The sequence below is a fragment of the Haliotis rubra genome, unplaced genomic scaffold (assembly GCF_003918875.1).
Source record: "Haliotis rubra isolate DU_JTF1 unplaced genomic scaffold, ASM391887v1 Scf262, whole genome shotgun sequence".
NCBI lineage: Eukaryota > Metazoa > Mollusca > Gastropoda > Lepetellida > Haliotidae > Haliotis > Haliotis rubra.
Window position 1 is genome coordinate 295,668 of NW_025766692.1, and position 21,656 is coordinate 317,323.

General features: G+C 40.2%; 3 protein-coding genes and 1 long non-coding RNA gene across 4 annotated transcripts in view; 2 read left to right on the top strand and 2 right to left on the bottom strand.

The window, feature by feature from the left end:
* Positions 1-2,013: 2,013 nt before the first annotated feature.
* Positions 2,014-2,388, top strand: LOC124280231 (membrane-spanning 4-domains subfamily A member 18-like). The gene has a single exon (XM_046716135.1). It carries the CDS (start codon positions 2,014-2,016, stop codon positions 2,386-2,388), a length of 375 nt encoding a protein of 124 aa, XP_046572091.1.
* Positions 2,389-2,397: 9 nt separating this feature from the next.
* On the top strand, positions 2,398-4,641 carry LOC124280232 (membrane-spanning 4-domains subfamily A member 18-like). The gene is made up of 2 exons (XM_046716136.1): positions 2,398-2,772; positions 4,531-4,641. Exons 1-2 carry the CDS (start codon positions 2,398-2,400, stop codon positions 4,639-4,641), a joined length of 486 nt encoding a protein of 161 aa, XP_046572092.1.
* The window catches only part of LOC124280206 (protein bicaudal D-like), a 58,384-nt gene continuing 39,699 nt past the window's right edge, over positions 2,972-21,656 (bottom strand). Inside the window, 4 exon segments of the mRNA XM_046716102.1 lie at positions 2,972-4,755; positions 16,686-16,695; positions 18,879-20,762; positions 20,764-21,051. Coding sequence (XP_046572058.1) covers positions 4,664-4,755; positions 16,686-16,695; positions 18,879-20,762; positions 20,764-21,051 — 2,274 coding nt within the window. The 3' untranslated portion in view covers positions 2,972-4,663.
* On the bottom strand, positions 13,552-14,714 carry LOC124280207. Its single transcript, XR_006899615.1, has 3 exons — positions 14,449-14,714; positions 13,888-14,285; positions 13,552-13,785 (listed from the first exon to the last, which is right to left on the bottom strand). It is a non-coding gene; the product is annotated as an uncharacterized LOC124280207 (long non-coding RNA).

The following is a 21,656-nucleotide window of genomic DNA, read 5'->3' on the forward strand; positions in this document are numbered from 1 at the left end:
GATGAAGACAAAAATAACAAAACTGTGACCTGGTTTATCTCTAGATACATCATGTTACTAAGGAGTCAGTGATGCGTGCTGTCAACTTCAGTGACCTTGAATAGTCTTTCTCATATCTCTTGCACAGGACCATGAATGGAGGGATCATCTGCATACACAAGGTTGGACACCATAAAGACTGCTCCATCATCCCTAATATCGAGAACCAACAGGTTTTGTAGAAGGGAACTGAATCTCTAGGCCGGGATTTCAGGTGAATATCTTCATCACTAGGCTACTCCGTCACATCAAGAGGGGAAGGAATGCACGGATGATATCACAATCAGCGAGCAGAGCCCAACTTCCTGTGTATGCTTTTGCCACCAGAATGTAGAGAGATACATAGTCTGGTCTCAGGAATCTTATCACTTATACCATTATGTTGCGACACTGTTCATCCTGAGCCCTAAATTTGATGGCCACTCTGAAAGTGCAAGAGGTCATTACACAAAATTTAAAAATCAGAAATTCATTGGGGTTTCACAATGCCACTTCCACAATTCCAACAATTTCTGCATTACTGAGGTATTTTGGACACCAGAATCTCAACAATGGAGCCACCTGAGTTTACCATGGACCCCAGAAACTTGACAATGGAACCACCTGAGTTTACCATTTACCCCTAGAAACTTGACAATGGAACCACCTGAATTTACCATGGACCCCCAGGGGTTAAAAAATCCCATCGCCCGATGCCCGGGACAAGTCAGTTTTCATTTCGGGCAATCAAATAATGGTATCTTACTTGTCTGTGGGCTACTAGATAATTTCCACTTATGGTTTCAAACTGCAAATAAACTTGGATTTCATTTCATATCTGCTCAAAAATGTAGCTATTAAATTTTGCAATGATAATAAAGTAGAGTTATCTTTCTTTGCTATAAATACCATGTTGATTTCTTCTTTCATAATTACATCATCATAATTATGTCATAAAATCAGGGCAAGTGGAAAATTAGTCAGGACAAGTTACTTTCTTAAAGTCACTTGCCCTGTGGCAAGTGGCTTTTTAAAAAAAAATTGAACCCCTGACCCCAGAAACTTGACAATAGAACCACCTGAGTTTACCATTTACCCCAGAAATTTGACAATGGAGCCACCTGAGTTTACCATTTACCCCAGTAACACAACAATGGAACCACCTGAGTTTACCATTTACCCCAGTAACACAACAATGGAACCACCTGAGTTTACCATTTACCCCAGTAACACAACAATGGAACCACCTGAGTTTACCAAGGACCCCAGTAACACAACAATGGAACCACCTGAGTTTACCATGGACCCCAGTAACACAACAATGGAACCACCTGAGTTTACCATGGACCCCAGTAACACAACAATGGAACCACCTGAGTTTACCATGGACCCCAGTAACACAACAATGGAACCACCTGAGTTTACCATGGACCCCAGTAACACAACAATGGAACCACCTGAGTTTACCAAGGACCCCAGTAACACAACAATGGAACCACCTGAGTTCACCATGGACCCCAGTAACACAACAATGGAACCACCTGAGTTTACCATTTACCCCAGTAACACAACAATGGAACCACCTGAGTTTACCAAGGACCCCAGTAACACAACAATGGAACCACCTGAGTTTACCAAGGACCCCAGTAACACAACAATGGAACCACCTGAGTTTACCATGGACCCCAGTAACACAACAATGGAACCACCTGAGTTTACCATGGACCCCAGTAACACAACAATGGAACCACCTGAGTTTACCATGGACCCCAGTAACAGTAAACAATGGAACCACCTGAGTTTACCAAGGACCCCAGTAACACAACAATGGAACCACCTGAGTTTACCATGGACCCCAGTAACACAACAATGGAACCACCTGAGTTTACCATTTACCCCAGTAACACAACAATGGAACCACCTGAGTTTACCATGGACCCCAGTAACTCGACAATGGAACCACCTGAGTTTACCATTTACCCCAGTAACTTGACAATGGAGCCACCTGAGTTTACCAAGGACCCCAGTAACTCAACAATGGAACCACCTGAGTTTACCATGGACCCCAGTAACTCAACAATGGAACCACCTGAGTTTACCATGGACCCCAGTAACTCAACAATGGAACCACCTGAGTTTACCATGGACCCCAGTAACTTGACAATGGAACCACCTGAGTTTACCATGGACCCCAGTAACTCAACAATGGAACCACCTGAGTTTACCATGGACCCCAGTAACTCAACAATGGAACCACCTGAGTTTACCATGGACCCCAGTAACACAACAATGGAACCACCTGAGTTTACCATGGACCCCAGTAACACAACAATGGAACCACCTGAGTTTACCATGGACCCCAGTAACTGAGTTTCGACAATGGAACCACCTGAGTTTACCAAGGACCCCAGTAACACAACAATGGAACCACCTGAGTTTACCATGGACCCCAGTAACACAACAATGGAACCACCTGAGTTTACCATGGACCCCAGTAACACAACAATGGAACCACCTGAGTTTACCATGGACCCCAGTAACTCAACAATGGAACCACCTGAGTTTACCATTTACCCCAGTAACACAACAATGGAACCACCTGAGTTTACCATGGACCCCAGTAACACAACAATGGAACCACCTGAGTTTACCATGGACCCCAGTAACACAACAATGGAACCACCTGAGTTTACCATGGACCCCAGTAACTCAACAATGGAACCCATCAGTGCGAACTGGGAACCTTTGCAACCTGTAAACCAATTGAGCGGTGGGGTAGCCCAGAAGATAAAGCATTCGTCATCATGCAAAGGCCAGATTCGATTCTATATAGGACATTTGTGAAACCGATTTCTGATGTCCCTCGCTGATATTGCTAAAAGCAGCGAAAAACCCGGCTCACTGTAAACCTTGAGCTTTATACTTGAAAAATAACAACAAACAACTGATTACATACTGTCAAATGTTTATGCAGTGGCTATCATTTTGAGTTTACTGTTTAAAGGACCACACTGGTGTATTCGGTACCATCTGTATCCTACACAGACAAGACACATACACAGTGTACAAGCATGCTACTTAAGATCTGTACACAACTCAAACAGCAGGCCGAACAAGCAGCCACTAGATACGTAACACAATTTCATTTTTCCCTAAGTAAAAACCCTTATACATCTTTAATTTTTATTATGCTACAACAAAAGTGAATTTCATTTTCATTAAGCTAGACAATGAGCACTTCCTAACAATAAACATTGCATAAATATCACAAGCTTGCTCAACAAGATTTAACACAGGCAGCATGGAACTTGCATAATTCATTTTCATCGTTCGGTAACAATTTGTCTACTTCTAAATTTTGCTTTATTAAAATGTAGAAAATACAAGACAACAAAAACAAATAATGATCTCATAACAAGACACCAAATATGGTACCAGGGGTCCAGTCTTAGTCTTGACTAGTTAAATGTTTGTGTCGAGGCTTTATTGCAGAGAGATTTAATTGAATATCATTCAGATTGACTATGGAAACTTCTGTCTATAACAATCCACAAATACATAAAATCATCCATCTACCGGTAAGTTCCATTATATAATTTAAATTTGACCAACATAAATTAAGATGACTCATTTTAAGATGTTGTCTAATTAAATATACATATATGTTTTGTACATGAATGTGAGTAAATCGAGAGTTAAATAAAATGGATTCCACCACCTTTACTTATCACAGTGTTTTGATTCGAGGCTTTGTGTTACACAAGCATATCAGATCATAAGCCAAACACTGAGCATACAATATATCTTTACCAACTGCTAAATAACTTTACACAATAAATTCATCAGCCACAAAACTATAAACAATGGAATTATTTAGGGAAGAACACCTGTTTTCCCCAAATCATTAAGAGCAAATTCAACGTCAATGCTATCCATTTCATAATGAACATCAAAACACACAAAACTTGCTAATGGCAGTTTGCAATGGAATATCATTTCTTGGTAGCATGTTGTCCTTAATGGACAAAGGATTATTTCTGTGTGATCTGGCATCATTGCGTTGATCAGAGACAAACTTTTGCCATCAAACCGTCCAAGAGCCGATCATGTCAGATTGACCATCAGCTCTGATTGAAAGTACATGGTAAAACTGGGTGTAATCTCCGTAAGTGTTATCGCTTTGGTTGGTGTGGAGCAGTCACTTAGTAGTGCGTCTCTGTCACGTGATTCATGTGGAAGTCTCGCGTTCGGAAAGTCTTTTCTCTTGAGACAGAAATGGAATTTTCTCTTGTCCAAGTTTATGTGGGAACATATCCTTATGAAGGATACCCGTTGCACAGCCATCGTCCCTGTACTCCATCATCAACAGTGAATTTGTTCCACTGGAACATTTCAAATACAGGGATAAGGGCAAGTGCATTTCTTGAAGTGACATTCATATCCTGACACCCCTTAATATCAAGGATGGCACAACCCAATCCCACAATGAGATCAGTCTATGTTCCATTTCAGGTTGAAAGGACAGTTCCACACGAAAAGTCACAGGTATATGAGGATGATGTCAACACCCCTGTATGTGGTGAATGGCAGGGCTCTGTCCCAGCAGGGGACAAGTCCATATGAGCATACAGGGGGTACAGGCTGTCTACATCTTGTGATCTTCCAGCATTTTGTCCTCCATGAGACTAGTGGTCATGACCTCGCTGCTGCAGCTGCCAGGGCTACACGACATCAGCTCTGAGAAAAACAAAGAAAAAAATCAGTAAATCAATAAAATAACAACAATATCATTATTGGATTATTTCTAAATACATCAGACCACTTGTTATACAAATACAGCAAAGCATCCAAGCACAGAACAATATTAATATTTATGATTAATATGAAATATACTAGTAACCACAATAACAGTCATAGCATCCTCTTTTCTATTTAATTCTTGTTGCTTTTAAAAATTTAACCAATAGGAATATATAAGTTCACAATACATTGTTCAAAGGTAAACACATACTCTTCTCTATATAAAAACAACTACAATTTTAATAAATACAGTACTGTTGTTGAAGTAAAAACTAACTAAATGCAGTCTCTAAAAGCAGTGCAAGACAAAATGTTCCACATGGATGTCTGTCTTCTGTGAGTGCCTATCACACAGGTGTCAAGTGCCTATCACACGGTAGTGAGGCCCATGTACATCTGCAGCGTAACATCATGTAGAGAACGTCCCACTCAATCTGGTCTAAGACCCTGGTACACAAGGAACCAAACTACCACCTGACTCTACTTCCTTACAACTGTCCAATCACCTGTCAATTACCTTGAACAAATACCAGCCCAAATAGCTGACTATACACCTGAAAGAGACCTGAAACACCATCTCTTCATTTATACTACACAAATGATGTTAATGAATATTACTACAGAAAGCATGACAAATACCTGATTTATACACCTGGAAAGAAGTTAAACATCAACCCTTCTACATCTTCATAGATACTACTCAAAATGCTACAGAAAACCTGATATTACTGCAGTGAATCTGTCTGGGCATGAAACATTAACCATGATCACATGAGTGAGTGAGTGAGTGTGGTTTTACGCCGCTTTTAGCAATATTCCACCAATATCACTGCAGGGGACACCCGAAATAGGCTGCACACATTGTACCCATGTGGGGAATCGAACCCGTGTCTTCAGTGTGACGAATGGACACTTTAACCATAAGGTGATCCCATCGCTCCCATGGTCACATGACAGAATTGCACGTTCTTTAACTTCTTTGGAGCAGAATATTATGGACTTATTTATTTTAGATATCTACATCTAATCATTTTGACAAATGGCCAAGATGTCAAAGATAAAGACTGGTTCAAGACGTATAGATTTTTACAAGTACTATTTCACATAATACACTGAAGCAGAGAAATTACTATTACTACTGACATGGAATAGCCACAAAAAATGTTGGGAATAGTCACAAAAAATGTTGAAAGTGAACAGTTAAGAGTTTATATTTCAGTGTGAATGTCACATTATAGAAAAAAAAAAATGTATGACATAAAATTTGAAAAAGGTCACATTCAAACAAAAATTAAACTTTTAATATAACTTTACCAAAAAGCAGTGTTACACTTTTGTCCAGGTATATATCAATGTTTTCACTTGAGAAAAGTGGTCCTCTGATTAGCCTCTGTATTGAACACTGTACCAGTAGCTATGGGATTTATGTCTCTTGTTTGAAAAGCTCATTGACAGATATGTCAGTTTATTCACCAAGAGGTTCAATCTGTACACAATTCATATCATGCATCCTGTGCAAGGGAGGTAACCAGTAGGTGCATGATGGGTATACCACAAAATAGGTCAATAATTCACTTAATCACATGCCACTACACAGTACATGCACAGACAAGACAATTGGGTCCACACCCAACACTTCGAATATCAAAGGAACACCATGAGCTGATGGTGAAGACTTGCTTGTAAGTCTATATTTTCATTCACATTTGAACATGGACTTCAAGAAGAGCAGATTAAATTGCAGAAAACACAAAGTTGTAAATTTAACTTGTGATACACCACTCATGTCAAAAAAATTCTTTAAATTCATGACTTATCAACATTACAATGTTTGAGATAAACATGTTTGTGGGGGTTTTCATCCTCGATAATCTCCAGGTTATACGGTCCGATAAAATCTCCACTATACCCTGGATGCATCTATGGCTCGGCCCGATGATGTTATTACCTCCCTTGGCTGGCTTTTCATCCAATCAGGTGTCTACGCTGGGAAGTTGAGCGTACCAATCACAACTCACTTTCAATTCTTTTATCTAACCGATTAAACTTGACAACACAATTGCTGCAGAGGTACTCTGAAAGAGGTAGAAGGGGTTCTTGCATATATTTGTTGAAGGTTTCAGACCTGTCAATTTGTCTGTATGAATTTCCCCAAAATCTCGCACTGCGAACAAACCTTCGCAGCTGCGACCGCTCTCTTTGGCCACTGGTTGTAACGCGGCGGCAGCTGACTGGCCACTGTGAGAATGCGGCGCCAGCAAAGGGAGGTAACAAATCTCCACTAGCACCATGGATGCATCTATGGCTCAGCCCAATTATCGAGGATGGGGTTTTTATGAGAACTAAAACCTGAATCCATGCGTTTTAAACCTCTAAAAGTAAACAAGGGAAAGTGTTATGTCTAACTTACAACCACCTGACCCTGACCCAAATAATTTGGAACATGTATCAACAATTTTATTTCAAACATACTTCATGTACACGTCAAGAAATAGATGTAAAATATTTATTGGCATACATACACTGAAAAAACCCGAGAATCTTAAAAGCACTGAGATTTATCAGCCACTCTTTAGAAGGGTGGTCCACCACCTACTTGACTATAGATATGAAGATTGCAAAGTTGATCCATAAACCAAACAGTTATTTATTTGTCAATAAACAGGAAAACTAACATGTTACAGTATCAGTGAAACATGGAAATGTAAGATCCCGGACACACTTTCAGATCCCATATGTGTGAGTTAACCTGCCAGGAGAACAGTAGGATGATATAAATGGAGGTATAACATGAGATTGACACTGCTTGTGGCTCGAGTTGCAACAGTGGAAGACCTTGAGGACTGAGGCCAGACAAGCCACAGGCCAGACTCCTGCTTCTTAAAGGTGAAATGATAAACCCTTAAAATACAACAGTGGGCGAGTATGGAATTATGCCGCTTTTAGCAATATTCCAGCAATATCACAGCAGGGGACACCAGAAATGGGCTTCACACATTGTACCCATGTGGGAAATTGTATCTGGGTCTTCGGCGTGACGAGCGAATGCTTTAACCATTAGGCTACCCAACCACCCCTTTAAGATAAAATAAACATATGAAGTTTCATGTGAACACTTGAGACAGCTGTTAAACCAGGAATACCTTCAAGTTTAGTTTTAAGTAATAAAATATATAAATAAATAAATGGTGATTGAGCCAAACAGTATTTTTGGGGTGAGCATTTTTCTGCTTTGCAGGTAAGTGGCACTTATCACCTCGTCTTTATACATGTTAAAGATCCTGTCCTGCCCTGGGCTCACGACAGGCATCAGGTACGAGATATTGGCTGTGGGGAATGTGAGTGGCAGTGACCTTTCCCCGGTCTCCCTAACAGGCAGTAACACCACTCTCAACAGCATTTCACAGCATGTCAGCGAAATGTGGGAGGAAAACATCCAATGGGCCGCAGGTTGCAGATAATTACCACATTCAGGCAGGGTCCTCAAACATGTCTGAGGCACTGAAAGAATCTGGACCAATCTCAGATTCAAACTCCAACCTTAGGAGCCTGGCACTGAACCTTACACTGCATGACCAACCAATGTGACCATATAGTGAATCATGAGCTTGTCATTTTAGTTTTTAGCAATATCAGGTGACACCAGAAATGGGCTTCACACACTGTACCCATGTGGGGAATCGAACCCACCCACGTCTTTGGTGCGCTTTACTGCACTTTATATATAGGAGTGAATGAGTTGGACTTTACGCCGCTTTAAGCAATAATCCAGCAATATCACAGTGGGGAACACCAGAAATGGGCTTCACACATTGTACCCATGTGGGGAATTGAGCCTGGGTCTTCGGCGTGACGAGCGAATGCTTTAACCACAAGGCTACCCCACCGCCACTTACACTGCATGAATCCCCTGCAGTTAGTACGCCTGACAACATCAACACAGAACATTGTTAATGACAAAAGGACAACCTCCTCACAAATTCCGCTCTGCCTATCTTTCATACAGACATATTTATAATACCTGGCACCAACTGACACTGAAGGAAAGCATTACCTGTGACCCAAATTCACTCTCGCTATTTATGCTGGACAAATTTATTCATTGACACAGTTAACTTCAAATATGCTTTTACGAGAGTTTCAACACACCCTGCCATGTCTACCACAAAGTAGGAGAACCAGTATATGAAGATTCTTAGGATAACAGAATTTACTGCCTGATGAGTAAGAGCAATTTCACGTGGCCTGTTCAGTTGGGAAAACGTCATACTTTAGAATTAGTAGTTAGGGTGGTACCATTAAGTAATATTTAGTTCTTGAGTATGTACATAACATTTTGAATAGTATGACTAAAAATTATGTTAGGATAATATGATGTACAAATAAATATTTAATTGTTTGGATGGCAGCAAGTGTAAAAAAATTGTCAGGATAACATTAAATTGCAAAAATTCTCATTATGTAGTTGAGTTTGATGGATAGTAGCATCAGTGTCATAGGTTAGATACTTGGATATCTTTTATTGATCTCACAACATTATTAAGATAATGCTTGTAACAATAATATTTCTTGAACATATTAAATATTTATCTGAAATATTTTGCACTAACATTAGACAAGACTCTTCAATGTTGTGATTTCATGAAACTACATCATGGTTGTAAAAAGTTGAACACTTCCTTTGAAAAACAGGCATAGTTACCTACTTTATCTTGCGATAGAGCAAATTATATCTGTACTCATTATATTACACACCTAGTACATTGTCTTGTTATGAAGGATTTTTAGAAGCCCCAATTCAGTGCTTGACACGAACATCATTGTTTACACCAGCTATTTCCTTGTCCCTGACCTACTAATTAGAGATCGGTCCAGGGTCGTGACATGAGACACGATCTCCTCCCACGATTCCTTTAACTTCCTGTGCATGCATCATGGGACACAGATTCAAGCCGAGTTGAGAATTTAAACATACTATTTGCCTTGAACCTGTATTGTGTTGTTCAAATCAATGGAATTTTTTTTCTGAATCATTGAGTTGAAGAACTCACAACAACAGGAAAATACCAATAGCATAATTCAATTGCGTCTTCACTCTCTAGTGAGTGAGTTTGGTTTTATGCCTCTCTTAGCTATATTCCAGCAATATCTATTTTTTCTTCTTTCTTTTTTTAAAATTTATTATACCTGGAAAAAGTACAACATGTTTCAATTTATCTCATTCTAGGTGTTTACATGACCAGGATTTTTACATAAGTACATGTATATCATTCACAATCATCCATACACACACTCACACCCACTAGAAGCTTTCAGTATTCATGTTGGATATTTTAAAAAACTGCAAAAAAATATTCAGGAAAGTTTTGGGGACATTCCAGCAATATCGTAGCGGAAGACACCAGAATCTTTACTCCCCAATTCTAATTACGATTCTTACTTGGTATCAGTAGTGGCTCAAATTTAAATTGGTTTTGGATGTTTGTCGGTTGTGAGTTCTAAGCAAGCAACCTTGTAGAAAGTCGAGCCTGGTTCATATCATGAGCATGGTTTCCTTGTGATGAATTCTAACCTGGAATCCAACCGGATGTAAACATTCGTAAAAATCATTTTTATGCGTAGTAATTCTATTATTATTGTTATGAGTATCTCAATATCTTTAGCCACTTGAGGGTCACTCCATCCAACAAACAAGGAACAGGAGTAAAGAGAAAGGATGACATTATATCAGCTGTAAACGCTGTCTCGATGGGTTTTTCATCACAGCACTCAAGGACAGCAGGCTATCTAGACAGACTGCCCACACGTCCGAATGCTCAGATTTGGCTAGTTGTCATCATGGTGAGAGGAGAGGGAGGGACGAGAGAAAAACAGAGTGATACAAAGATGAGGGGATGAAGTCTGTCTCTAAGACTGAATTGAAATTAAGAATAAATTGAAAAATGAATCTAATTCAAGTGTAGCCAGTTTGTCTAGAAGAGGGTGAGGAATGTCTTGTGTGATTCTTTTCACTAATGTCTTAGCTGTGTCACAATCAGGAAAGGCTATTAGGTGTTTACATCAACGATATCCATAGCTACTCCGTTCGGAATCAAACCCTGAAAAGTACATGTAGTGTAAATGCACTAACCGCTTTGCCACAAATGATTGAAACATCAGTTGAAACAGAGTTGGTGTTAACACTATGAATATGACCTAATATGAAGACAAGGTAAATACAGACAGTTGTCCCACACCAGGCAGCCTGTGATCTAAGTCTAGACCAATGATGAAGGCAAGGTAAATATAGGCATTTAACCCACAATATGACCTAGTGTGACCAATGATGAAGACAAGGTAAATACAGACAGTTGTCCCACACCAGGCAGCCTGTGATCTAAGTCTAGACCAATGATGAAGGCAAGGTAAATATAGGCATTTAGGCCAATGAGAAACAATAAACCTACAGTGTGACCATGATGAAGACCAGGTATACAGACAGTTATATACACACCAGGCCTGACCCCTGTGACCCAAGCATTTAGCCCAGAATATAGACCAATGATGAAGACAAGGTAAATACAGACAGTTATCCCACACCAGACTGCCTGTGACCCAAGTCCAGACCAATGATGAAGGCAAGGTAAATATAGGCATTTAGCCCAGAATATAGTGGTGACCAATGATGAAGACAAGGTAAATACAGACAGTTATACCACACCAGGCTGCCTGTGTCCCAAGTCCAGACCAATGATGAAGGTCAGGTAAATATAGGCATTTAACCCACAATATGACCTAAGTGGTGACCAACGATGAAGACAAGGTAAATAGAGACAGTTGTCCCACACCAGGCAGCCTGTGTCCCAAGTCCAGACCCATGATGAAGGCAAGGTAAATATAGGCATTTAGCCCAGAATATGACCTAGTGTGACCAATGATGAAGACAAGGTAAATACAGGCAGTCAGCCTTCACCACCTGTGTACTTTGTGTAGGTGTAGTGTGTGGCAGAGAGAGAGCAATGTATGATTCACTCTACTGCAGTGCGGCTACGGCAGTGGCTGTTGGCGCTGAGTGAGGATGAGTCATTCTCCTCATTACACTGATGCAAACAGTAACACTGTTGCACTTCTTCATAACACACATAGCATGTCAGTTTCAGTCATTGTAAAACTATGTTCAACACTTCATCACTGTCATATCATACAGCCACTTACAATCCCATGAGCAGCAGTTTTTCAAATACCTTTCAATACCTCATGAATACCCATTAGCTGTAATATCTTAGCTATCAAACCCTTAAATAGAATATCAACATCTGATGACATATCCTAGCAAGTGAATATAGCTTTGTATACCCTCATGATTAGCAAGTGAATATAGCTTTATATATCCTCATACTGAGGCTTTGTGTCCCAGTAGGAAGATATAGCATATTCATCTGACTTAATACAGCTTTCAGTATCCATGGAAATTGAAGTCAACATAGTGCCTAACATATGAATGCTCTTATGGCTTATAATCTCACCTAATCAGTTTATCTAACAGTTATTTGGGCTATCATCAGCTGTTTCCGTAAGTTCACAGACAACAATGTTACACATGATCTTATCGCTGTCACCTTGTGTTCCTGGAAGGAAATAAATAATCACAGTGCATCATAGGAATGGTCACAGGGCACAAAACAACTGATACTCAAAGCTCTTCTGAGTTATACAGCCTAAAAACCACTAGGACAGACTTGCCACAAAATCACAAATAGCCAAACACATTTCCACACGAACGGAACCATGTATCCCTAAACATTACATAGTTCAAGGCCCATTTATTTCCATGACATGCACTGATGATGGATAGTTCTTCATTCAGAAGCAGACGTTGCTTATTTTCTGACTACCCCTGTCCACTGCCTCCCTACTGTCTTTGACTCTTGTCAACTACCTGTCGATTGTCTGTGACTCCTGTCTACTGTATGTCTACTCCTTACTTCTCCCTGTCTACTGTCTGTAACTCTTGTCTATCTACTCCAGTCTTCCCTTGTCCACTGTCTATTACTGTCTTCCCCCGTCTACTGCCTGTGCCTATTGTCTATCTACTCCAGTCTTCCCTTGTCCACTGTCTATTACTGTCTTCCCCCGTCTACTGTCTGTGACTATTGTCTATCTACTCCAGTCTTCCCTTGTCCACTGTCTATTACTGTCTTCCCCTGTCTACTGCCTGTGACTATTGTCTATCTACTCCAGTCTTCCCTTGTCCACTGTCTATTACTGTCTTCCCCTGTCTACTGTCTGTGACTCCTGTCTATCTACTCCAGTCTTCCCTTGTCCACTGTCTGTCTATTACTGTCTTCCCCTGTCTACTGTCTGTGACTCCTGTCTATCTACTCCAGTCTTCCCTTGTCCACTGTCTGTCTATTACTGTCTTCCCTGTCTACTGCCTGTGACTCCTGTCTATCTACTCCAGTTTTCCCTTGTCCACTGTCTGTCTATTACTGTCTTCCCCTGTCTACTGTCTGTGACTCTTGTCTATCTACTCCAGTCTTCCCTTGTCCACTGTCTGTCTATTACGGTCTTCCCTGTCTACTGTCTGTGACTCTTGTCTAGTGTCTGTGTCTTCTGTCCACTGCCTGTCTACCCTTCCCCACATCTATTACTGTGACTTCCCTGTCTACTGTCTGTGACTCCTGTCTACTGCCTGTCTACCCTGTCCCTACATCTGTCTACTGTATGTCTTCCCCTGTCCCTGTCCACTGCCTGTCTACCCTTCCCTACATCTGCCCACTGTATGTCTAGTGTCTGTGACTTCTGTCCACTGCCTGTCTACCCTTCCCTACATCTGCCCACTGTATGTCTAGTGTCTGTGACTTCTGTCCACTGCCTGTCTACCCTTCCCTACATCTGTCCACTGTATGTCCAGTGTCTGTGACTTCTGTCCACTGCCTGTCTACCCTTCCCTACATCTGCCCACTGTATGTTTAGTGTCTGTGACTTCTGTCTACTCCTGTCCACTGACTGTCTACTCTCTGTGACTCTTGTTTACCCCTGTCTACCTCTGTCCACTGCTGTCTATAGCATGTCTACCCCTCCCTACACCTGTCCCAGGTGAAGACAGTGGCTGATCTACTGTTTACATAGTCTACCCTTGCAGATTGTTGTTGCCAGGGAACTGCTCCACAATAAACAGTTGCCATGGTTATCCTGCTGCAGTTGTCTTTGCAAGTGTAGATTCATTAAGTAAACAAATACTTTCAACAGTGGAATTTCATTCTGCAACCTGAATCATCTAACAATGAGATTGTAAACTTCAACTCTGACTTCAACGATAAACAAACTTCGTACTTTAAAACATCTTGATATGATAGTGCATATTTTACTGTTGTACCAGGGCTGCCATTCACATAGATAACGGGAACAATGCAGCTCGACCAGGATTAATTCACATTTAGACCATGACTATAATACACTGTGTGGCTACAATTCATTTAGACTGACTGACTGACTGACTGAGTTTGGTTTTACGCCGCTTTTAGCAATATTCCAGCAATATCACGGCGGGGACACCAGAAATGGGCTTCACTCATTGTACCCATGTGGGGATTCGAACCCGCATCTTCGGCGTGGCGAGCCAACGCTTTAACCACTAGACTACCCCACCGCCCCAATTCAGTTAGACCATGGCTACAATTCAGTTAGACCATGATAACAGTCAACTGCAAGGTCATTACATAAGATTATTATCACATTACTAATAAATACACCTGGAACAAATCAAGCACTAACTGTACTACTTTTCATACATCTAGAAATTCATGACCTTTTGGGAATATACATCATATTGATAATGTCTAACATATCACCGACACCAAGTGATGTAACTTTAGAAAAAGATTTTGCATGTTTATTTGTTTATTAATGCCGTACTTAGCAATATTCCAGCTGTATGACGATGGTCTGTAAACACTCGAGCGTGGACCAGACGATCCAGTGATCAACATCATGAGCATCGATCTACGCAAGTCAGCGAGCCTGACCACCCGACCAAGTTTGTCACCTCTTATGACAAGCATTGGTTGCTGCAGACCAATTCCAACCCGAATATTTATGGGTCTATGGGGTTTCAAAGTGCATCTATTAGTGTATAGATTGTCAGAAAAGGAACATGAGATATGAGTACAAGTGAGTGTGTGAATATTGATTAATGCTACATCAGCAATTTTGCAGTTATTCCTGGCAAAGATAGGAGACATACATGGGGAATCAAAGAGTAGTCACACTGACTGACTGACTGAGTTTAGTTTTACGCCGCTTTTAGCAATATTCCAGCAATATCACGGCGGGAGACACCAGAAATGGGCTTAACACATTGTGCCCATGTGGGGAATCGAACCCAGGTCTTCGGCGTGGCGAGCCAACGCCTTAACCACTAAGCTACCCCATCGCCCCAAAGAGTAGTCACAAATATTATTACAATGGATCAATCACTAAACATTACATAATCAATTTCAGTTACTCAATTTAAAGATGATGTCAGGAGACAGAAATCTTATACACCTAAAATCGTCCATTTTACTTGAAATTATATAGCAAGCAATGCTTAACATTCTTCCAGGTGTATATATTAAGATAATGTTGAATGGATGAATAAGTGACTGGAATGTCTTAAGCACACAGTGATATGAAGAAATAATCAACATAAAGATGTTGTAAACAACTAAAAACAGGGGATGTGTCGCACTTCTTAAAATCAACGGGAACAATCTGCAGAAGCCTTTTTTGGTCACAACTTCGTGCCAGGAACGATGCTTGCGCTAGACAAAAATGGTCATCATCAAACTGGCAGGACAAAACTACCTCACATCTAACATCGACAGTGGTAAAATGCAAATAAAAGTGAACAGCACCCAGAGTTGGGGGAACATCATTGGTCCAGAGGTGACCAATCAGAGTCAAGAAACTTCTCATTCAATAGCAGCGATATGCTTTTAAGTAAATCTCTTGAGTTATGAAATAAAATACATAGTTTTCATCCACAAATATTCACAATCACAAGGCTGATCACAGGACATACGTCACCACAAATACATTGTCATCTTTTTGATTCGTCTAATGCAAATGTTTCCTCGAAATTTAAATGAATAATTTTACAGAAAAAAATATTGACATTTGGTTCAAATTTGTAAGAATTTTGAGAAGTACTTTAATTTTAAATACTTCTATGACAGAAAGACAGACTTGTAAAATAAATCACAAGAAAATTAGAACACCTCTTAACAAAAACCTGTATCCTTGGATTGTCTCCCTTATAACCATCAATTTGAATTTCCACTCATACATTTTGGAAGATTCTCAAGGCATTGATACATATTTCCAAGTCATATGAATCATTTAACACGATTCACTAGACCTTCTCAATTTATATGAAATATAATATTTTAAACATCTTTACATATCTTACAAATATTAACCTTACAACTTATCTAAACCAAATTCATGAATTAATACAAATTATAACAGATACATCCAACCATGCAGAAAATTAATACAATAACAGAATATATACACTCTAAAAGCAAAATACTGGGCCTAGATTTTCAAAGCTCTCTTAGAGCTAAGATAGTCGTAAGTTCATGTTAATGCATGGCACTTACGACTATCTTAGCGCAAAGAGAGCTTCGAAAATCTAGGCCCTGGTTACATAACTAAACATATTTTAACCACCCCACGACCAAAGAGTGAAAGATATTATGAGAAGTTGTTGTTCAACAGTCAGGATATGTATCAAGCCTACAAAACATCTCAAGAGGATACAGGTAATTGGAAAGGTGCTGCACAGACTTAAGCGTAATCATGCAAAGAAGCGAGGTAAAAACCTGTCGGTAGCAGACGCTTACTGGTAAAACCCTGCAAAATTGAAAAGTTTGAAATTTAAACATGGCATACAAAGTTCAAACTCACTCTCTGACCTTGCAACTTACCATGTCCGTATGTCTGTGATCAATCCTTGACTTGTCAGTTCAAAGAGAATGTCAACCACAAAAATGCTACATAGCCGGTTTGTTTTTAAACAACCACAATCTGAACTTTTACAAATAAATGGACCAGGACATACAAAAAGAAAATTTTAAATACTGAAATTGAAAGTAGATAAGCTAAATTTTGAGGACCAAAAAACAGTCTATATATTATTTCTGATACCAGAGAGGAATTCATTCTTTCAATTTCAAAATTCTTATACATTTTGTTGTTGAGTTAAGTATTTCACTTGACATACAAAAGGTAATATTCTATTCAAATTAGTTGAACCATCAAAGGTCAAATGTAATAAATGTTCCAAATTTAATAAATAAAGAACAATTTTTGAAGTAATGAAATTACAAAGGAATTGTACGGAATCCCAGCTGTGAACTGACAAGTTTACTACCAATTGTCGTGTCCATGAGTTGATCCAGATACAACACATATCACTGTAAACACTGACCGAGGCACTGTGCACATCTTCAATTCTCAGCACATCTTTGAGACATGACAATCAATTAGTATAGAAATATAGATTCCATCAGCAAGAGAGCCAATGTGGAGAGATTAAAGACACACAGACACAGAGCATGTGTTAGTATATTATCAAACAGATCCTTCGACCTGAGTTCTCCTTCGTGGGCATATTGTCTCACGGCTTGGAACAATTGTAAAGCAAGCGCTGTACACCACTGACAAGACAGGTGCAGAAGATCTGATAATCTAACCAAAATCGACCTTGTTTTAAATTTCCCTTATATTATCTGGTCAGATTAACTTTTCCATAATGTTAATTAAATCGCTTCAGGGAGAGACAGTTTGAATTTATATGCAATATACTGAAAGTTGTAAACAAGGTATCCAAAATCATCAAAACTTTATGAAGTTGTCCCACTGAGAACGGTTAAAAGATCATCTAAATCTAATCTATCCCAGCATGCCTTGTTGAAGATCTAAGCATTTCTGATACTTTTCCCTGCATTATTAGATCCAACCAGATTTAACATATCGAGCAACTTCATGTAGTTATCCAATGGCTTCAGTCACATATTTAACGGGTTACAACAGATAATAAACAACATCATTCTTTACTATTAGTAATAGCAATAACATTGATCAATTTTGTAAATTTTCAATAAAATTAAACAGTAAGGTGTAAAACTATACAATTCACAAATCAACAAAAATAAATTAGACTTCCTCATTTAACAAAGCAAAGTTTTCATTCACATTAAAAATAAACAAGTCATTCAAAATTAACTACAAAGACAATGAACAATCCCAAACCTGTTTCAAATCAACATGCTTAATGATGTTTCTAATGGAGAGGATTTGTACATGTCAATGAAATCAAATCAAATCAAACTCAACAGGAAATTTGTAACAGGCCCCTACATAGTAAATTCATTATTATTAATGTTATTATTGACTTAAGTCCTCCATGACCTGCCACCATGCCTTGTCAGTAGTGTACGTCAAAATGCCAGTCATGACACACACAAATCATCCACATTGCAAGGAACAAACTCAATACCAAAACTTCATTCAGATTCTGCCTACCTGTCTACACTAATATTTATCTGCCAGAGGTGTTTCAACTTAACTCTATCACTGTGAGTCAAGTGAATGCTGTGTTGGGAACAGCCATGTTTCAAATAGCTCGGCCATTTCATTTTCAAAGATTCAGATGAATGTATTTGATACGAAAAGTGCAATAATCACTTGTGAAATTTGGTGTAGGACTTTGTTTCCAATTTAGTGAAAGTGAAAGTGAATTAGCAAGATAGGAGACTTTGAAAGATTTTGTGTTAAATAGAAGTTCAGAAAGTCATGGCATGTCAACTAGGTTCTACCTAAACTAACACTCGAGGAGGATGTAAGAATGATATGAATCCCATCCCATGATGCATCAAGCAATTCCGTATATGTGCTATCATTCTCAAATTTGGACTTACCCTCACTTGGGCAGCCACAATCACCCATCCCTACTCTAATAGTCTCGATCTCTCCTGAAGTTTTGGTACGCTCTTCGGTTTTGACCATACTCTTGGATTGTAGTTGTGACTTACTTTGGGTGTCCCCATTTTGCTGCGGCCTTGTCGCCTGCTTGTCATATTCCTGCGCTCACGGTCAAACTCTAGGTCCTCGAGTCTCTGTGTGAGAGCCAGCTTCTGCTGGATTGCCATACGTAATAAAGAGTTCAACGTCTTCTTTTCCTCCTCTGCAGCAGCCAGTTGGCGCTGCTGCTCATCCAGCTGCGTCACATACTCGTCACACCGCTGAGCGAACATTGCACGCAGGGAGGCGAAGGTGGCGGCATCCTCTTTCAGTGCCTTCAACTCATTTCGCAACTTCATCATTGTCTCCGTCACTATAACTTTCTCATTTTCGTACTTTTGTTTAAGATTGGCTAGCGCCACCTCTGCAGTGGACTTGTTGGCTTTGAGAACACTTCGGAGTGTGGCAATCTGTTCCCGCTTGGTGGAAAGCATAGCTTTCAACTTGACCACCTGTTCCTGAAGTTCCTGCATGTCATCATTCTCACCACCCTGTTGTTGCTGACTCGACATGTTGTCCACCAAATGGTCGATGGCGACCTTGAGGAACTTCACCTGGTCAACAATTGTCTCAGACAGTCCTGTACACGAGGTAGGATCACCCTTCACATCACCATTAACCAGGGCTGTATTTGCAGCATCCTTGTTTCTCCTGGAACGCTTAACCTTTGTTTCGTGAACACCATTTTCTACCTTTCCATTTTTTTCTTCTGGCTCCTCGCTGCTCTCCCTGCTGATGTCCTTACGGGTCGTGGCTGTTCCCTTGGCATGGTCCAGCATTACTCGACTTGGTGTCTCCTTGCTCACTTCACATACAAGGTGGTACAACTGAGCAAGGTCTTCTGTGACCTTCACAAGGTCGTCCTGGGTGGCGGTAAGGCTGCCGTGAGCATCACCAGCAAGAGAGGTCATAGACTTCAAGTCCCTCTCCAGGTCCTTGATGTTTTCTTCATATTGCATGCACTTCATCTGAAGTTCGGACAAAGCAGCTTCAATATTTGGATCTCCATGGAGCAAGTTCTTGTCTTGGAGTCTGTTAATTTCAGCCTGAAGGGCACTTATCTCACTCAAAGCAGTACTGTATTTCCTTTCATTCTGAGTAAGGTTCTTCTTCAGCATTAGAACAGCGCGCTTGTCAGGGTCAGTCTCATTCTCGATCTCTGCTTCCAGTTCAGGATCTTTGATAGAGTCTGTGCTTGCCTGCATTATCTTGATGTTAGCCACAGCACTGATATGTTCTTTCAACTGATCTGCTCTCTCCTTCTGTTCCATGAGGTCCCGTTGTGTATCTTCTATTAACTTCCTGGCTTCATCCAGAGCCCTCTGGACTTCCATCTTCTCTGTGTCACTCTGCTCCAGCAGCTGTTCCAACTTACGAACCTCTGTCACCTGAATCTCACTGAGAATGTCATTCACCACTCCTGGCCGAGGTTTAGTAGGCACGTTCATACCCTCTCTCTTGGCAAAATCAGCTTCTATCCTCTTGAGTGCAGGGTGATCATGGACCTCTCCATCCTCTTCTGCCCCGGAATCTTGGGACTCTGAATGCATGCTGTTTGTGAGCTTCAGACCATCACTTAGACCACCAAAGTGTGCCAGATTGCTGAGGTTAAACATGGACTCTTGGTTGATCCTTTGATCCAGCTCTTTCTTCAAGGCATGTTTCTGTTCCCGTTCCTGCTGCAAGGAATTCAAAGCTTCCTCCAGATTTTTCTCAATGATCCTTTTCAAGTTCATTGTTTCCATGAGCTGCATGTTGAGATCCTCTGCTTCTTCCTGAAGCCTCTTGGTTTCATGCTTCATCCCTTCAAACTCCACCTGGCTCTGCTTCAACTGAGAAACGGTCTTCTGCAACACAATGTTCTCATCCTCAAGCTCAGCATAATCAGTCAGATTCCCGATTCTCCCGAACCTTGTACTCCCTGATCTCATGCCTGAGCTGGTTGCGTTGAGCTTCCAGGGTGTCAATCTGGGTTTGATGCTCATTCGTCTGAATGTTAAAGTTCTTGTTTTCCACAGCGAAACGGTCCATTGTCTGCTTGCAGGACTTGAGTTCAGCCTCCAGTTCATGGATGGATGCTCGGTAACCCTCTTCACGGGTAACCGTCTCTTGTAGAAATGCCTCTTCATGGTGGATACCGCTCTCATGGTGTTTCTTGTATGTGATCTGGTGCTTGCTCAGTGCCTGAAACATACAGTCACAATGTAAGTTCCTTGGATATAATTTCATGCACATTATATCATCAGAGGGAAATACAAATAAAATAAGTAAGTAAGAATTGATTAAATTCTCCTGAACACTGAGGTCTACTCAGTGCCAATAACCTTTTCCTGAACTTGGCTCAAGAATCATTTTAGGAATTGGATCTTTTCCTGAGTTTCTATCATTAGTTCTATGATATCTAACAAGATTCAGGGTAGGTTTAGTGTCTTACGTCACATAGATGAGAACAGGTTTAGTGTCTTACGTCACATAGATGAGAACAGGTTTAGTGTCTTACGTCACATAGATGAGAACAGGTTTAGAGTGCAAGATTCAGGGTAGGTTTAGTGTCTTACATCACATAGATGAGAACAGGTTTAGAGTGCTTCAATTTCATATATCCAAAGTTACAATTAACTTGGCAATGGCACCAATGGGGCAGGATATGCTTATCTTTTCATGAACACCTGGTATCATCACTATTTAATAATGATTCAAAACTGTACAATTGATTGCTCTTAACAGAGATGTCTCACATATGTGAAAAGGGTTTTTTGTCGTTTTTCTTTATTGGAAATCAATTATCC

Bases quoted from the DNA above. Each gene is read 5' to 3' on its own strand.
- LOC124280231 (XM_046716135.1), top strand. From the start codon at position 2,014: ATGGAGCCACCTGAGTTTACCAAGGACCCCAGTAACTCAACAATGGAA.
- LOC124280232 (XM_046716136.1), top strand. From the start codon at position 2,398: ATGGAACCACCTGAGTTTACCAAGGACCCCAGTAACACAACAATGGAA. The intron at 2,773-4,530 runs GTAAACCAATTG...GTTCCATTTCAG, and splicing joins ACTGGGAACCTTTGCAACCT to GTTGAAAGGACAGTTCCACA.